The 19,433-nt window shown below is 42.6% G+C and overlaps 1 protein-coding gene across 1 annotated transcript; it reads right to left on the bottom strand.

Moving 5' to 3' along the window:
* Window positions 1-1,837: 1,837 nt before the first annotated feature.
* LOC128412331 (immunoglobulin superfamily member 2-like) lies at window positions 1,838-18,557 on the bottom strand. The gene is made up of 8 exons (XM_053385238.1): window positions 18,287-18,557; window positions 17,101-17,517; window positions 14,070-14,459; window positions 11,181-11,561; window positions 9,943-10,359; window positions 6,700-7,113; window positions 4,372-4,767; window positions 1,838-3,072 (listed from the first exon to the last, which is right to left on the bottom strand). The coding sequence occupies exons 1-8, from the start codon at window positions 18,555-18,557 to the stop codon at window positions 2,795-2,797; spliced, it is 2,964 nt and encodes a 987-aa protein (XP_053241213.1). The 3' UTR covers window positions 1,838-2,794.
* Window positions 18,558-19,433: the final 876 nt, after the last annotated feature.

The raw sequence follows: 19,433 nt of genomic DNA, 5'->3' as shown, positions 1-19,433 counted from the left end.
GAACTACCCTTCCCGGTCCTCGTCTTTGCCTCTGCGTCAAAACGCACACCTTATTCCCCGAGTCCTTCCTTAATCCTGCTTCTGAATTCCTGCCTCTCAGAATATTATCTGACTCGAGCGTATGCCCCACTTCATTAAGCCCGTAAGCCACTGGCTGGATGGTATCTTCCTTGTATCCGTTTGCAATTTAAAACAGGCACTCGCTTTAGATCAAAGAAGAGGCAGCAACAGCGGGAAGAGAAATTAGAATCTCATGGCATTTCCCTTCGATTTCATTGCCACTGTGCCGTCTCACTCATTAGCAAGAGAATGAAATCTGTTACAGTTCAGGCTGTCGCTGCCTTTTATCCTGTGGCCGCCGCATGACACATTATTGCCACATTTAACACCGATTGGTCATGGTCCTTCTCTTCCAAATTGGACAGTGCTCCACACGCTGGTATTAAAGCCCCATCAGAGGGGGAACAAAGCAGCCTTGCTGCGACCCCCACCCCCTTTGGGTGTTTTCCCATCCTTCTCTTGTTATTACCAGTTCGTTTTCATGTGCTTTTTTTAAAAAAAGGAAAATAAGGGGATGCTTCCCCCCTGACTGTGAATTTTCATACCGGATTGACAGCCCCAGAGACTAAGGCTCTCTCTGTCTTTCCCTTTCTTCTTTTTATCTGCACAAATGCACAGCAAAGAAACAAAGCAAAAAAAAACACCCAACCCCATACTCCTATCAGCCCCTTTTTGGCTGCTCTGTCTTGCCACTGACCTGGCAGGAATCCCCTTTGATGGGAGGCCATCTGAATCTCCAACTCAGTCATCCATTTAGTCCAGGGTTCACCAGAGTCAGTTTCCCAAACTTGGGTCCCCAGCTGTTTTTGAAGTACAACTCCCATCGTCCCTAGCTAACAGGGCTAGTGGTAAGAGATGATGGGAATCGTAGTCCAAAAACAGCTGGAGACCCAAGTTTGGGGAACCCTGGATAGTGCAAAATCTTGGAGGACCTCCTGACAATAGTACTCCTGGTCAGGGTTCCTGCCTGCCACTGATGTTCTCCTCCAAGATACAATAACCTGGAAGGAGCATGGCAGGCATCTCTCTCCCCCCCCCCCCCACACTCTTTCAGTTTTTCTTTTCCATAGCAATGTACAATAAAAATGATTAAAACATCATATAATGACTGAATCATAAAACACAGAACAAATACCAACATAAATCAAATTAATTCTCTAAAAACACTTGTGAAACAAATGGTTTCAGCAGGAGACGAAATATCAGCATTGTAGGTGCATGTAGGATCACTGATCCAAAAGCTTGATGTCACTAGGCTAAAAAGCCTCAGCTCTCATCGAAATCTGCATTCCAAGTACCTTTATATATGCATGTGCGCACATGTGTTTTCTAGGTACTTAATTCCTTGACCGTGTAATGCACATTGCAACTTGGTCTATAGTTCTTCTGGAGTTGCCTGCTCTTGGGGATGCCACTAGGTGTTTAAAAGGGCGCAAGCCTATGACACAGACTTGCATACAGTTTGAACGTGCTAATTTATAGAGAGAAGGGAATTTAGGTCTCTGATCAAATTAAGATAATGGGTGCTTGGGGTCTCAGCAACACTGTGCCTTAAAATGCTCAGCAGTCCTGTAAGCAAAATAAAATAAATATTAAGTTTAAAAAGAAAATAAAAAACAAGGAGAAGGGGCTGGAAACCTGGGGCAACAGATTCTTAGGGCCCCCCGGGTAACAGCGTCCCCTGGTGCTTTGCAAATTTTTTTGCATGGCATTGATTTGTTGATCACCCTTGGGACTAGTCTCAAGATTGTGTTACTTTCTATATAGTTGGCATTAAAAAAATAAAATGCATTTTTATCCCACCTTTTTCTCCAAGGAGCTCAAAGTGGTATACATTGTTCCCCCCCTCCCTCATGTAATTTCCACAACAACCCTGTGAGGTAGGTTAGGCTGAGAAGCAGTCAACTGGCCCGGGTCACCCAGTGAGCTTCATCATGACCAAGTGGGAATCTGAGTCATGGTGTCCCAGGTCCTAGTCTGACTCTCTAACTGCTACAAAATTCTGATAAAGTGTGTATTCTAAATGTTCAGTTCTTCTGGAATATGTCTCAGTGTGTCCATGAAAGAGATTAAGAGGGGATATTTGTGTGTCTCTGCTGTCTTGAGTCTTGTTTAAAAACCCACAGTGAATCACCTTAAATCTGAGCTTCATAAAACTGTGCAGGGTCAGCAGAGAATAGAATTAGAATGGGAGAAAGGCAGCGGGAATTTAAGTGCTAACCGTCTTTAAATTTAATGCTGAAATACATCCATGGCATTATTGCTTTATTATGTCTTTTTATGAAAGGTTAAAAGTGCCTCTCTGCATGGTTAAAAAAGTACCGTGTTGAGTTCGTGCCCCACGAGTAACAATTCCATTTAAAAGAAACACTGAGCCAGGAATTCATTCCCATTCACTGCCTGAGAAGGGAACAGAGTTCACTTTGCACTATCTAGAGGCAAGTTCTAGATTGTTGAATAAAACTTCTTGCTGCTAAATATTGTACCTGTTTGTGAAGATCCACAGAGTCAAAAAGTATAGGAAGAAGAAGAAGAGAAAAAGAGGGGAGGGAGCTGTAAGTCAAACCAACAACGAGAAATGGTGATAGCCTCCAACATCAGTTGTTGACATCTGTCTGTCTCGAGAGAACCCAAATTGCCATTTGCTCTGACTGAGTGCTAAAGAGAAGTCGCCCCCAAAGTCATCAGAATTCAATGCAGCACAAAATGCCTCTGTTCACTCTTCAACAAATGGTCAGTCCTCTTCATTACCCTTGAGACGATTGGTTTCTTCCTCCGCTATGTCATTGTGGCTTTCGGAACTGAGCTTGGAATGGGATGGTGCCACCATCTCAGCAGCTTCAACAGATGTCTTCTCTTCCCACTGATTCAGTTTGTTCTTCTGAGCACATTTCTTTTTGAAGTGCCAGACGAGGAAGGCAGCCACCAGGATACCAAACAGGACCAGAGGGTAGAATACAAGGAAACGGAACAGCGGCGGAGAAGAACAGATCTGGGTGGAACTGGTTGACACTGCAGGGAGGGAAACAGAATGAAAACATAGCTGTTCATTCTTGAATTTCCTGCATCTATGCAGGCTGCGAAAAGGTTGAATACATCTTTTAAAAACCATGCATTTTAATATATGTTGAATACATCTTTAAAAAAAATATTTTCAGAATCTTCATTATCACCCATTCTAACAGATATGCAAAAGTGAAATGTCTGTGACTGAGTTGTTATATTTAGATCACATGCACAATACACGGCATGGATTGTCACCTTTCCATTCTTGGTATGTGTCTGCACTGCCATTTTAGCACTGTTTTAGAATTTGCCATTAACTGCAAGCAATGTGCTTCTCCCATTTTCATAGGCCAGGTAAAAATCTGCGTGAGATCGCATAAACGGAGACACAAACCACTAGGATAGCATTTCAGTCTCCTAAGACATTAATGGGCAGAACTTAAAGTTACCATACTGCACTAAAAATCATGAACTGGAATTTATTAGCCAATTTGACACCATGGGACTGTTATAAGAGGACTCAGCAGAGACTGGAAGCGGCTACAGAAAGGTATTGCCTCTCTTTTGGTATTTATTTACACTGTTCATTTTTCTACATCTATTCATTCTCAGTGTATGATAGGGGGAAGTTGGTTGCTCCAGCACTCGTTGGATCTTCCACTTATTGATTGCTTGGTCTTTTGGCCTCACTTTATAACAGTAGCAAAACAAACCTTCTGCCTCCTTTCTGTGCTCCAGATGTGGAAGGCTTGTCTACCTACTATGTTGATCAATCAAAAGGGGTCACCAAGGGGCACCAGCAGTTACTAAAGTCCCTGCAGAGGCCTTTCCTGACACCCATAGGATCTCTACCTGCCACTGAAATTCGGCTTAAAAGAAGAGAGTACTGTTGTGCTCAGATTCAGCTGTCTGGCTTCCCTTAGACACCTGATTGGTCACTGTGAGAAAAGGATGCTGGACTAGATGGACCACTGGCCTCATCCTGCAGGTTCTTCTAATGTTCTTACAGAAGAACCCATTACTACTACTCTTCCTCCTATTGCCTTGCCACATCCCAACTCCATAATTAAGCCCTCCTGTTCCTTCTTCATCCCCAGTGTTTGGTGACCCCTTTTTGATTCCACAAGATGGAAAGTGAATGGAATAAATGTGAAGGGGGTGGAGCTAGTGTGCCCAAATGCTTCCTCTTATGTGTTTACTTTCCCCAATCTGAACTGTCTAAAGGGGGTAAGGATCGCCTTTAAACCAGGTATAAGGCTGGGGTGTTCAGCACTGACATGCACCCAGGAGTCAGCTCAGCATTACCTGAAGGGAGTACAACTAGCTTGCTGAATCCTGATTCACCCCATTCATGTTTTGCTCCTGCAGCACTGCAGTCGACAGCTTTGAATTCTTCCACCCGGCAGTAGAACAGCCCAGCATCATCCTTCTCCACATTCTGCAGGATCAGAAGAAAATCACCCACAGAAAGGCAGTGGGGGTGCAGCCTCCTTGCCATTGTGCCATTACCGTAGTCAATGATGCCATTGCCTTTCATATGCACCAGGGTTTCCGTATTGGACTGTTCTGACACTCTGAACCAACTGATGGAGAAGTGGGAGGTGGGCTGGAATGGCCTCTGCAGGGTACAGTTCAAGGTCACGTCCTCATTTTCCGTGACAGTGATGCTGTAGTTCGTTCTTCCAACCAGCGGCTTATTTTCTGGGGGAGAACCAAAATAAGAAAGAAATAGAAAATGTTATTTGGCATATTACGTCACACCTCTAATCACTCCGATTGGCACTATGCATTCCCCAATCCTAGGAATTGTCCCGGGACATACCAGAAATAGCTGGTCCAAGCTACACTTTGTGGGCCCCTCCAGACAGCTTTTTGTGTGTGCATTCATGATGATTTGCACACATGATGCTCTAGGGCAGTCTCAGGAGCAGGGTGGCAAAACAAGAAGTGCTGCCCTACCCTACCACTACAGCCAGACCTGCTGCTACTAGTGCCGCTTCTCTGCCTATGCTGCCGGCTCAGTCGCTGGTGGAGAAGCAGCATCAGCATCAGCGCCAATTATGGGTGAGATCTTGTCCAAATTCTACACTCCACAAGATCTCACATGATTTTGGCCAATACCAAGGCCACTTCTGCCCAGCTGGCAGGGCAGGCAGGATGCCCATGGGGCTGGCACCTCAAGAACCTCAGCAACCTCAGTCTGCCCAATTGCTGAGATGGTTCTGGATGGTCTAATGCAATTCCACTTTCAATACTGTTTGCACCTGCAAAAGTTTTGGAGGTTCACTTCCAGTCAGTGGAGTTCCTGTAGCTTCCTGTTGAAATCCCACAATTTATTTATTTTTATATTACAAATGTTCTGGTTTGTTTTTATCCTGCTTTTGTTGTGCTATAACCACTCCAGACAGCAATAATGTGGTAGCATGGGGGAGAACATTGCAGAACAAACAAAAGCAGAATGAATCCACTTCCCATGCACTGGTATTACATCAAGAAGATGTTACAGAATATACACGCAATCAAACACCGGTCTGGAAGGGGCCCTGTGTGTCCTGCTGGAATCAGAGATATTGAGGGGTAAGTCATCACCTTCTTAAAGGGTTCATAACTCCCCTACAATGTATAGACAAAGATTTGGATGTACTCATAAGTAAGTCTGCTCTTGAAGTGGCTGTTTATCATAAAAAATTATTAGACCATATACTGGGAAATCTATAATTTCAAATAGCAGGAGGAGACCTACTTGCAAGCAGGCATCTCAGCCTGCTGTTTGTCTGTATCTAACAACAACAATGCCTGGGGCATGTAATGTTAATGCAAAAGGTAGAACAAAGATGAATGCACTAAATTGGGGAAATTAAGAGTATTGACACAAACACAAATGCATTAGCGATAGTAATGCCTTGCTTATTTGTGGGATTTGAAACAGACCAATAATGAACCAATGTTAGTGTCTCTGCTATGGAGAGCCGGCAATATCCACATGACTCTTGTGATGGTGATGTTATGGTAATTTATAAAAGAATCAAGTTTTAAAGGCAGTAACGTGCCAATATAAGACTCAAAAGCAAGAAAAATGGCTTTGTAGCTTGGGATACCAGTACAGAGACAAGCAGAGTTGATTAAATGGTTGAAGCAGGCTTCCTCAACCTCGGCTCTCCAGATGTTTGGAGACTACAATTCCTATCATCCCTGACCACTGGTCCTGCTAGCTAGGGATCATGGGAGTTGTAGCCAAAAACATCTGGAGGGCTGAGGTTGAGGAAGCCTGAGTTAATGTTTAAAGCTAGTTTAAAATGCATCTGCTGCTTTCATGGGCAGACATTCTCCATTGTGACCTTATTCCCTGTGCCCCCCTCAAAGAGTGGCAATGAGGTCCCCAGCATGCCGCCAAAGAGCTAAGCCAGGAGTAGGCAGAGATAAGCACAGTGATGAGTGGTCTAATCTTCTCAGGCAGCCCAATGTTTTGTGCCAGTCCTCCCATTTCTGCAATGGTGCCCCAGCTCAGCTGAACCACTGAGGGCGGGGAGAGAGAATGGCAGAATCTCTTGTCATTTCAGTGCCAAAACATCCCAAATGCACCATGTTGGCTACTCTCATCTAAAAGATCCATGAATAAATAAGGTTGGTTACCTGAAAACTTGAAATATACCGTGGTTTTTCCAGATTCCATCGTTCCAAGTTTGTACCAGCCCCCATCTGTTAACCAGATCCACTCATCTACTACGCAGTAATATTCGCCATGGGCATCATAACCCCCTGACAGAATAAGCAGCTGGTACAGGTGGTTGGAGACCCTCTTGTTATGAAACCTGGATTTCTGATGCAGAGAACTGAACGCCTCCCCATATTCCAATATGTTAGTGTAATTCGTTCTTATAATCAGCAGTGGAACTGAATTCGTGGGAGAAAATGGGAGAAAGTACCAGGCAACTCCTAACTGAGAATTCTCATTGGTCCATGACCTGATTCTGCAATCAATTCTTACATCTTCATTCCTAGTGATTTCCAAAGACTTTACATCCATGTTGAGTCTTAGATTGCTTTCTAGAATAAAAGGCAAAGAAATAGTAGTTACTAGCTAATATTGACACCATTATTAAAATATGGAATAATAACAATATAATAAGTAATTATAGCAATTTTGCTTACTTTTGAATGTAGAATTATATCATATTTTTATGCTGATTTTTTTTTGTTCTAAACCATTTAAAATGTATATTGAAATGTGAAATAGAATTTAAATTAACTGAATATATTACAAAAAACAATCTATTCTAATATAAATTTTGTGGAACACAGGCCAAACAATTTTGTTTAAGCTCTTATGAAGACCATGAGTCATTCATATCCTTAAAAAAATAAAAAAATAGAGTGAGTTCCCATCTGGGTTTCAGAATTCCAGCACATTTTAATTTGCTGCACTTCTCTTAACATTTTAGAACCTCTTTTAACACGCATATTTGCTCCACAGAAAGCTTTAGAAATCAGGACTTTATTCAGAGGTACTAGAAAGAAAGTAATGCCCCCATCCTTAAACCTTTAGCAATGATTATATAATGTGGGCTAGGCTCACCCAAAAAAGTCAAATCATAAAAGGAATTATACGCATATCGTAAATTGTTGCAAATTCCTCCTGAATGTAACTCTGCCTCCACTTTAGTTTTTGCTCTGTTGTGATTTTAAAACTATCTGTGACATAAATGGGAGAGTTCTGACTGGATGGAAAGGAAGATGTTCAGAGATCTGGAAAATATCTGAGCACCATCTTCATTATTATCCATTTTGCGATCTTCTCTCATTCAGAGCAGCTGTCTGTCCATCTCCTTACTCCTCCTTCCTTACGTGCCCTGCCTTTCATTTTAATCCTAATCTTGCCCATCACATTCCTGCAAAAGGATTTACGGCTGCCTAAGTGAAATGATCAGAGAAGGTATGTTGGGTGCTTCCAAGTCTTATGAGAAGTGCTTGAGGGAGTTGGGTATGTTTAGCCTGGAAAAGAGGAGAGTGAGAGGTGAAATGAGAGCCATCTTCAAATATCTCAAGGGCTTCCACATGGAAGATGATGATGATGATGATTTATTATTTATACCCCGCCCATCTGGCTGGGTTTCCCCAGCCACTCTTGGCGGCTTCCAACAAAAGATTAAAATACAATAATTCATGGAACGAGCTTTCTGCTGCTCCAGAGAGTAGGACCTGAACCAATGGATTCAAACAACAAGAAATGAGAATCCGATTAAATATTAGGAAGAACTTTTTGACAGTAAGAGCTGATCGATAGTGGAATGGTCTCCCTCAGGAGGTTGTGAACTCTTCTTCCTTGGCTGCTTTTAAGCAGAGATTGAATGGCCATCTGTCATGGATGCTTTAGTTGTGATTCTGGCATTGCAGGGGGTTGGACTAGATGACCCTTGGAGCCCAACTCTACAATTCTATGATTTGGCTTGTGAACCTTTCCAGCAAGTGGAAATAGCATCTTAATGGTTTTCACATTGTACCTCATCAGCAATGAAGAAGTTGTAGACTATAGCAAAAGGAAAACCCACAAGGGATTGTGGAAAGGACTGCACGGGTTGTTGGCTTCTCTCAAGGAAGTATCACGGATAGCGTCTGAATCGCTTCCAAGAGAAAGGACTCTTGGAAAAGGCTGTAATAAGGGCATCCTTTCCCGCTTCCAATATTCTCATTAGATCCCAGAGCTCTGTACTTGATTTTCATCCGAAGATGCCGATTACAAAAACCTGCTACAGTTTCCCCCCCAAAGCAGATCTTGCTAAGGATAGCCAAGCTCTTTCTTTTAAGTTTCTTGTCACCCACAGTGGCCTTGCTAAAGAGAGATGACTTGAAAGGAGAAATCAGAACCCACTTCAATTTAATTAACTGAGCACAATCTCCAAGTTCCTTCTCTTGCTTTGAACCCAGCTGCTGACAGTGCAGTCTCTTCTCTCTGCGGTGGCAAGTGAAGTATGCAAAAGAACCCAGCAGCTGCTTCCCATTACAGTATATGCACAGGCTGTCATCGGGTGCATTTCTGCAAAAAATATTGTTTACCCACTGTGGGTGCAAAACCCCTAGTATGAGTCATTTCAAAACGTCTCCCCTTTCCACAGCATTGGTCAGACGTATGGTAAGAAGTTATCAGCTTCCTCTAGTATCTTAACTTATTGCCTGTTCTTGGCAAACAGAAGAAAGGGGGGTTGCTTTCACAAAAGGGGCTTTATTTTATTTTTGTTTATTTTATTAAATGTATATTCTGTCCTTCTTTCTAAAGGAGCCCATGGCAGCAGAACCATCACTGATACGTGACAATTAAAAATAAACTCAGAACACGTTTAATGCATTTAAAAACAACTCAAAGTAATCTATAAAAACATTTAAAAACAATGAACACATTTAGCAAATTTAAGAACAGAAGTAACCAAATCACTGAGATGAGAATAGTGGCTTGTATCCAATACTTGTGCTTCTCAGAGTGAAAATGAATAAATAAATAAAAATGAACATGGCTAACTTCGGTTCATTAGTTTCAATGGGTCTACTCTGAGCTCTTGATACAACCAAGGGTATTTGTTTTATCAGTGCTCACTTATACATCGTTGGAGGGATTTTAGGAATTATCCATTCATAAAGCTGGTTGGAAATTTAAATAAAATAGAAAAATTTAATGCAAATGTCATAAAGTAGGGCAGTCTTGGATATGTTTGGGAAAAGACAGTCAACACTATGGGGCAAAATAAAATCTGTTGCATTCAACATATTGGACGGTGATTTGAGTCATCCACCAAGACTTATGAGAGACGCTTCCTAGAAGACAGTGGCTAATACTGTAGCAAAAGGAAAAGGTTAGGCTGGCAATGGTTTCTAAACACCTACCTGGTTGGGTGACCTTGATCTCCACAAGATTAGAGGATAGCACAGAAGCTGCTATTGCAGACAAGTTTCTGGCATCTTGTGAGTTTCTCCAGATTTCAACTTCACACTTATACATCCCTCTCTCTTGCCATGTGACACTGTGGATAAGGAGTTGGGATAAAGAAGACACTTTTGTAATCTTGGTTTTCTTCTCAAATTGCATAAACGCCAATCCCCATTCAATGGTGCCTCTTGCGGTGGCTTTGACCACTTGCTGATAGCCACTCAGCTTCAAGTGAGGCTGGAATAGCCAGGTGATGGAAATTGGCACATTGTTGGTGATGTCATCATTACCAGCCACCTTGCAGAACAGTACAAGGTCTTCCTGCAGTTTTACATTTGGAACTCTGCTACTCAGTATAGCTTTCAAATTCTGCCCTGTTAAGCCAGAGAAAATTGAGGACATTACATCAACACCAGAGATACCTTGTCAATCTCTCTCCCAAATGCCATCAAATTTCTATTTGTAGGAAAGTCTTGGTCACCTGACTATTTTGGACATTACACCTGTAGTAGCCAACATACAGTAGTTGCCATCAGAGTCTCAGTTACTTAAAGAGAGACAGTATTTTCCCTAACATCTTGTGCTACAGTGAGTGATCACTACTCACTACTTGTCTAGAAAGTCTCACTGCTGAGGTAAGGACAGATGTCATAAAATATTATATTCTCTATCATATCACACCCATTCTGTTGAATAGATGTTTGCTGACCTGGATTGCTTCCAAGTCAACTGAGTCAAAATCACAAAAGCATTGCCTTGGGCTTATCAAGAAATAACTCAGCTCAGTTACAGACTGTTCACGGAAGGAGGAATGATGTTCCAGGAGTATTTTATACATCTCTGCAGCACAGTGTTAGGAAGTCAGACCACTGGGTTCATATACCACCCTTGCCTTGTACTAGGGCTTGGTCAGTTCATCTAATCCAGTCCTGTCCACTCTGAATGGGAGTGGTTCTTTGGGGTCTCGGGCAGAGGCCTGTGATACCACCTGCTACCTGATCCTTTGAAACAGATGCTCTGATTGAACCTGGGACTGTCTGAAGTCAAGGCAAGCTTTACCAATGAGCTATGGTCTCTTCCCAAAGACATATATGTGTGCTTAAAGAGTTGTCATGTTGCGTATAACATTTAGCTTGGATAATTAGACAGGATAGCTAGAAGTATGTGAAAGGGAAAGGCTATAGGATGAACTTACCCAGTGGTTCAACTCTTGTTGAGATTTCCTGTGTGTGTTTCCAGCTCCTGCTGCCGGACCACTCTGTCACTTCACAGCGATACAGCCCTGTATCCTTTGTGGCTAAAGTGTTGTAGATGGTCAAGGTAAACGTGGAAGGGTCCCTCTTCTCTAACCTGAGCTCACCATGAGCACTGCGCTCCAAGTAAGAAGCACCTATCTTTAGTCTGCCATTTTGCTCCAGGCTGGCTATGAGCAGTGGAGGATCTCTGTCCCTCTGGATATGCCACCAGGTCACAGATAGCGAATTTGCAGCTATACTCACATTACAGCTGAAAACCAAAGTTTCTCCTTCCATTATTTGTTTCTTATTGACCCACACAAACAGCTGCAAGTGGCTTTCTGTGAACAAAACACAACGGGTTATATAGATGGATAAATCTGAATCAAAGGGGAAGAGGGAAGAAGACACAGAATAGGTTCGCATTTTGACACTGTTTCATAGAAGATCATCTTAGTTTTCTACTGAGCATTCTAACTGGTTATTGGGAAAGTTTCATTGACACATGTCCTCTACGTTTCCCGTCTGATACATGTCCTCTTTTCTATATAGAGATCATCCATATCTTTATCGCCACTGATGGAGACAGTTTTCTTCTAAATGCCAGTTGTTGGGAATCACTAGTGGAGAGTGTGCTGTTGTGCTCAGGTCCTGCTTTAAGGCCTCTCAAAGGTCACTGTGAGAACAGGATGCTGGACTAGATGGGCCACTGGTGTGATCCAGACGACTCATACTATGTTCTTATACACCATCGTGTGTTAAGATCTTTTCACACTGAGCTCATTTCTCCATAGGACAAAATGTAAGGCGTGAAGAGACTAAGTGACTCGCCCTCTCTCACTAGGTGGCTTTTTGGTTCCTGACTTGTTGTTTTCCGTAACACCGAGATCACCAAATTCCTTGGTTTTACCAGATCACCGTGGCTGAGAACTCTACTGTCTCCTACAATCTATGCCCTTGCTCTTTGGCAGTAATATAACCATAACAAAGTGTTGCAGGACTGGTCTTCTTCTTATTTTGTGAAGGAGGTCTGAAACAGATGACTTAAATGGATCCCAAACATTTCGAGCTCCTCATCCAACATGGCCATAATTCAGCTGTGTCTAAACCTCAAACCTGAGATTCCTTTCAATGAGGACCAAGAGAAGCTGAACCCTCCAGCACATATTCAGACTGCCAATGATCCTGAGGAATCATCAGCTGGACATTCCTGTGCCCAGTGAGCAACCTGACCACCAAATTCTGCCCCAGCTGAAGTTTCTGCACCAGCTTCAGAGGCAGCCCTATGTATAATGCAATGCACTAATCTAATTTAGGGGTTAAAAGTGCATAGACAACAATAGCTAGACTATCCCTACCCAGGTAGGGGCACAGCTGAAGCTGATGGAGTGGTTGGATTGGTGGAGAGATTAGAGTTCAAATTCCCACTCTCCACCTAGCTTACTTTACAGGCCTGTTGTGAATAAAAAGGAGGAAATAGAATCATGTATGCTACCCTGGTATTGTTGGAGACATGTGGGATAGCAAAATTAAATAATCAATCAAATAATAATATTATAGGAACAGTAGGCAGAATTTAATGAGACAAGAAGAAGAGGAATCTAGACATCCCTTGGTATCCATTTTCATTTGTCAAATGCAAATGCTACTCGTCAAAGAAGGAACTTCACAATTTAAAAAATGTTCTTTATCACTGAATTGTAGAGCTATGAAGATGTAGAGTTTTCAGTGATGGGAAGAAAGACTTCATGATCAGACCAGAAGGGGTAGAAAACTAGTATGCTCATGTTTGTTACTCTTTCCCAATTCCTCCATCACAAAACTTAAAAAAAGGAACAGATGCGTATATGCCCCTGAACACTGAAATAAGCTATGGTATACTACATAAATCTAACTTGAAGGCAGGGATGTTCATGAGATTGAAGGGAATGGGAGTTTTATCCTGAATGAAACTTTCATCTATTCCTGGACCACAGACATTCCTGTATAGTTGCCTCATACAAATTTTCAACAGCAGTTTGCCAGATCTTTTTTTTTTTTTAAGGAGCACACTTGAAGCTGCATAGCTTTGTAAAAAGGCCCACAGAAATAGGACAGGAAATCATGGAACAAAGAGGTACATAGGGAGAAAAATGGGGAAATAGTGAAAGCATTAGAATGGAATCCTTAACTAATGAAGAAAAACTTGAGAGACAGTCTGGAGTGGTGATGATGTCACCAGTCTATTCCCACTTTGCAAACTAAGGCTGGATACAGGCAGCAGTCCCTGCTCCCCCCCAAAAAAATATGAAATCATTTTTGAAAGTGGGATACTAGTGCACTTGTACATCCAACTATCCCTAATAAGCAGGAATTTGTAGTGTTTCAAAAAGCTGTCAAATGTGTTTGTCTAAAGGTAATGTCAGGAAATGGCTTACACCACAGAGGAAGAGACAGTGCTCTCAAACCACTTCCTATTTTCTATCTGTAGCCCACAATGGAAAGATGGTATATAGAAAAGGACACACTCATTGTTCACCATCTTAAGCCTTAAATTGTTATAGTTGCACAATTTACCTCTCCCATAGGATTTTGGAGACTGATGTTTGATTGCAAAATTTGGAGTCTCTGGTCAGTTCTGAATGACTTCTTTTAATGTTGGATTGCCCCAGTGCTTTTTTTCTGGGGGTACTCAAGGTTACTGGAGCCTTATTTTTAGAAGAGAAGCACTGGACTGCCCTATGCTACAGAATGGTCTAATGTACCTGTGAGTTTTGGTTTAGAGTCTGCTAGCAAAGGGCATCAGTGAACCCCAGCCCAGGGGCTATTCCCATATTTTGTTTGGAGGAAAAGTGTTTGGCATGACTGACCTCTAGGCTTCACATCTATATCAATGGCTGATGAAGACTTTTGTTGTGCGATAGCAAAGGAGCCAGTGGGAGTCTGCCCAGCTTCAGAAACGAAACAGCTATAGGTGCCTTTGTCCTTCAGTTCCGCCTTGTTGATTCTGAGGATGTACTTATCATTGCTCTGCTTCTTCACTAGGAGGTTTCCCACAGTATACCTTTCCTCATTGTCATTTCGAAAAGACAAGGTGCCATAATGATCGAGACTAGCCATCACCATACCATGATGGCGCCAAACCACCCGGAACCATCTGTTTTGCGTATTCTGGGCTTTCACAGAGCAGTTGATCTGCAAGGCTTCCCCTTCCAGGAGAGACCTCTTAGCAACAGAGATGTCAACATCAAAATTTTGATCTGTGAAAATATAAAGCAGCAGAGATAGTTAAGTCCAGATTCAATTTTGCCTTTCAGGTGGTAGCTTTAGTGCAATAAGCAGGAGTATACCATACTTGATGTGTGACATATTTTCATGGGTATCTTCCTCCAGCAATTAGATTGTCTAAATTTATAAAGGATCTGAATGTCTTTATGGGGAATGGTTGAGGGAGTTTGGTATTTTTAGCCTGGGAGAGAGGAGACTGAGAGGAGGGATGATAGCCATCTTCAAATATCTACATGGAGGATGGAGCAAGCTCTTTTCTCCAGCTCCAGAGGGTAGGGCCCAAACCAATGGCTTCAAGTTACAACAAAGGAGATTCTGACTAAACATCAGGAATAACTTTCAGACAGTAAGAGCTGTTTGACTGTGAGAAAGTCTCCCTCGGGAGGTTATGAACTTTCCTTCCTTGAAGGATTTTAAGCAGAGGCTGGATGGCCATCTGTCTTGGATGCTTTAGTTGTGGTTCCTGCATTGCAGGGGTCCCTTCCAACTCTACAATTCTATGATTTCCAACATGAAAGCAGGAGGCTGAAGGGGGCTAAAATGTGATGTGCAAAAATCAGCTTCCCTTGTTAATGCTACAGCCACGAAAGCAGGGCAATTTGGGCAACTTTCCCACCCCATACACTGCCTTCTTCCTAGGAATACTGACATTCAAAGACCATCTTGGCTGTGAGTCCTGCTTCCTGAAAATGTGACTCTCCAATGTTGCTGGACTACAACTCCCATTAGCCCCAGTCAGCATTTCTTGGCTGGGGCTGATGAGAGTTGTAGTCCAACAACATCTGGGGCCACCAGGTTGGTGTAGACAATACTGACCAGTGACCTGACTCAGTCCAAGGAAGCTTCTTACATTTCCTGTGCCCCTGTGCTGTGCATTCCCTAATATCAGTGCAATTTCAGAGCTCTCGCTCCATGCATCCAAAGGCCAAGGCACTGCAGCTAATCATAGCTTGAGCCGCTGGTCTAATTGCTTACTGCGCATAAATTATCCAAGGCATTGAATGCAGGGACATAAATAATTCAGAGCAGAAATCCCGAACAAACGTTTGCCATTCACAAATATTTGCTGAATATCTTATGCCAACAACGTGGCATAACGTGTTTCAGCCTGGAAGTGGGTTAAAAAAGCATCGCTCTTGTTGAGACAGGGTGTGTGCTGTGTGCTCTTCAATTTAGGTTGCAGCTCCCCTGGGGTGAATGAGGATGTGGGAAGGCAGCCCATCCCTTTCTCCATGTTCTTGCAGCACTAATCCCAGATTGTAATTCGACAAATGGGGAGCTGGCGGAGGGGAGGAGGATATAGAATTTCAATAAATGTTACGTGGAAAGAGGCAATTATAGAATCCATTTGCCTAATGCACTGGTGCTAGGTATGTACCAAGGCGCAGGATTTGGTGTTAAATCCTCTGATTAGCACAAGGGGTGAGCAGGCCTCTATTCCAGCACTCAAACCTTGTCCTGCTCCCTGTTACATCAATACTTCCCTCCCCGATCCCTACAATACACAGCCGTGCTGCAGAAGAGACCACAATCTGCCTTGGCAATGGCTGGACTAGGAAGCGAGCTGGGTCTCCTGCCGCCCTCTTGCTCCAAACGCTACATGATTTTCGTGATCCACGGAAGCTGTCGGTGCTGAGGCAAAGAAGAACTAGCCGCAACCAAAAGCGAAAAGAAGCAGAACAGAATCAGCCAGCTAGCTTTCAATTCCCTAGTGTAGGAGGATCACATTTCAACAGCAGCACAGCTGTAGCAACTGAAAGAGTGGAAAAAAATAAACCTAAACTACCACTTTATCATCATCATCAGTAGTATTTGCGTTAAGCACCATGTATTATTTAGCCAGTCTCATGGTTTATGTCTGCATGATGTATGGTCCTTGATTCCTCCCCACACTCCAGGATGTTAATAGGACGAGCCACACCTGGATCTGACAGAGCAGACAGTCTCTTTTCTCTTTGCATAGATGGAGTGCTTTTCTCTTTCATTCTTCCATAGCTTTATTACAGTAGCTTAGAGCAGCAAAATGTTAACTTTAAAAAACAACAACAGCAATCCAGAATGGCTGATTATATAAAGAAGCACTGACAAACTGGTAAATGAAAAAGCCAGAGTTGTTTATACATAATGCTACTTTCTGATGCTCCAGCTGGCTCCAAGGAGATCATCAGCTGCAAATTAAATTTTATTTTATTGTGCCCTTCCTAGGAAGGTCTTTAGAGTAAAATATACAGCCTTCCTTCTCCCAGATAACACCATCTCACATAACTGAATTAGTTACAAAGTTTGCATTCCAAGCGATAAAGATTCCTAAGCAACTTTTACAAAATGGTGAAGGAGTACAGTACTGTTCTAATCTTGCTTACATTTTCAATAATGGAAAATGGCCTCTCTTGCATTTTTGAATTTCTTTCCCCAGTTGTTGTATGGAATCAAATATTTGTTTTTGCGATGTGAAGCCTGTATAGAAGGCTTGGAGTAAAATGGTGAATCAAGTTAATTGTGTGCATTTGCTGGAAAAATACATAGACAATTACTCTCCCACGGCTATCAAGTAGCTCATTGCCTCTTTCAGGAATGGCAGGATATATGATGGGTAAAAAATACAACTCTTACCCAGGCTTCTGATGGTCAGTGATGTTTTGTCTGTCTGTTTCCGGGCAATATCTTTCCAAGTTTCATCGGGATCTTGAATCCACTCCACTGCCTCACAGTACACTTCCCCCTGGTCTGAGGGTTGTACGCTGACAATGGAGAGCTTATATTCTCTGCTCCCAATTTTGTCTAGCCTGATATCTCCTGAGGAAAACCTCTGATTGTAAGATGATCCTGGTAGTAAGACAAAATCTCTGGACAGGGAAAGGATCCTCTGGGCTTGTCCATTGCCTCCTTCTGGAAGAAGGTACCAGCCAACCGAGAGGTGGGTGTGTTGGACTGTAGCTGTTGACACTTCGCAAATGAGTTCTAATGAATCCCCTTGATCTTGAGTGAGAGCCTGTGGCCTCATGGTGGCAGCGAGCAGGTCTGGAATTACTAAAATGAAATGAAGAAATACAAGAAAACACAGATGGAAGGATGTTCACAGATGCATACAGAGCCACACACTTCTTTTAGAAGAGGTCGGACTACAAGCGACTGGCCAGCATCCATTGAGCCCCCCGCAGTGATTATTTTTTAGGAGGTGGTTCTAAGGAATGTTTATACCTTACCGGTGCTGGACTTGGAGTAGGGAGAGCCCCACCCAAGCATGAAGTGTACTAGGTGATCTTAGATTAAGTCCCTCTCAAGACTAAACTGCCTCAACACAGGATTGTTGTGAGTCATTAGGGGTTCATGTATGCCACCCCGGCTCCTTGAAGGAAGAACAGGATTTTATAAATAAAGATTCCCTAACTCTTGGTCACACCTTCCAAGCAAACTAATGGAGCCTCAGAGGTCGTAGGCAGAACAGTTCAGCAAAGCACATGAGCTGTCTCATATCTCCATTCCAGTGCCCCTTACTTAGCAGCTGTTGCAGAGTGGAGATCATTCTCCAGCTGAATTCAAAAACATCCACATTTGCTGTCTAACACAAGCCTGAACAAACTTTCAATCTCCAATTGGAGCCGAGCCAAGCAGCCATGTATGGCAGCCCTTTTGAACAGCTTCTGTTTTTGCTGCCTACGTGGAATGGCAAAATCCCGCAGTGCAGTTAAACACCTGACAAGCCATAAGAACTGTCTGGTGGGCTGGGCAATCAGTTTTGTGGGCCAAAGACTGTTGAAGGTAACTGCTAAGTGGTCAGTAAATAGTCATATCATACCAAAAAGGTTCGTTTTGGCACCATAATTCCCAAGGTAACCAGTATCTGTGCTGGGTGTGTAACACTCATACTCGCCGGTATCCATGTCTTTGAGCTCAGTGATGTGCAGCAGAACAGAATCTCCTTGGATCCTTTCTATGTAGATCTCCCTACTTCCAACGCGCTGAGAGTAGACAGCATAAGGAAAGGAGGCGTCATCTGTGCTGATAATTTGCAGCTTTCTATTTGGGTCCGATGGCCGATGAATGGACCATTCAAAATTCTGCTCCATTGGTCCCTGGTAACCACTGACATTACACCAGATGGTGATGTGGTAGCCTCTTGCTCGATATAGAAGTCCTTTCTGAATGGATACTATCCGTTCTCCTGCACAGAGATCTGTATGCAAACCATAACATGGCAGCAGAGTTTGTTTATCAAAATATAATCAAGTAAAGCTGTCATTCTGAACAAAATGCAATAAGACAAAAGTAATGGGTGAAATGCAAAATGGCAAAACTCTGATGTTCAGTAGCCTTACATCAGAATTCACAAATACTACAGGCTTGAGCAAAAGTTAAATTAAAAATAATGCAGTGTTTTTATTTCTTCATTTCTCCCTTTTTCTTTTTAAAGAGGTGCTCTACATATATATTCTATATACACACGCATCTATACTCAGGTTTCAAACTTTATTGCCCAACCAAGGAAAACTGAATCTATAACATTTGATGTTAGCTACAAGCAACCAGCTATAGGATTACTAAAATATTTTTTTTCTAAATCTAAAATTAGCTGTAGCTTACTTAAAAATTGCTACTTTTGTCTGTATATAATTATTATGAGAGCTGATAACTTTAGATCAGGGTTGTTAAAGTTTTTGATACATAAAATGGAGAAAGTGAATACAGTGGTACCTTGGGTTAAGAACTTAATTCGTTCTGGAGGTCTGCTCTTAACCTGAAACTGTTCTTAACCTGAGGTACCACTTTAGCTAATGGGGCCTCCTGCTGCCACCACACCACTGCTGCACAATTTCTGTTCTCATCCTGAAGCGAAGTTCTTAACCTGAGGTACTATTTCTGGGTTAGTGGAGTCTGTAACCTGAAGCGTCTGTAACCTGAAGCGTCTTTAACCCGAGGTACCATTGTAGAGAAAGGTTTTCCCC

The sequence above is a fragment of the Podarcis raffonei genome, chromosome 4, assembly GCF_027172205.1.
Source record: "Podarcis raffonei isolate rPodRaf1 chromosome 4, rPodRaf1.pri, whole genome shotgun sequence".
In the NCBI taxonomy this organism is placed as follows: domain Eukaryota; kingdom Metazoa; phylum Chordata; class Lepidosauria; order Squamata; family Lacertidae; genus Podarcis; species Podarcis raffonei.
Note: the sequence above shows the minus strand (reverse complement) of the source record. Positions and strands in the feature narration are given on the sequence as shown.

Coding starts and splice junctions, on each gene's coding strand:
- LOC128412331 (XM_053385238.1), bottom strand. CDS start 18,557: ATGGAGCAGAATTTTGAATGGTCCATTCATCGGCCATCGGACCCAAAT. Junction 17,518..18,286: donor TGCCAAAACGAACCTTTTTG/GTATGATATGAC, acceptor ATTTCATTTTAG/TAATTCCAGACCTGCTCGCT. Junction 11,562..14,069: donor TATAGATGTGAAGCCTAGAG/GTCAGTCATGCC, acceptor TTTTGTTCACAG/AAAGCCACTTGCAGCTGTTT.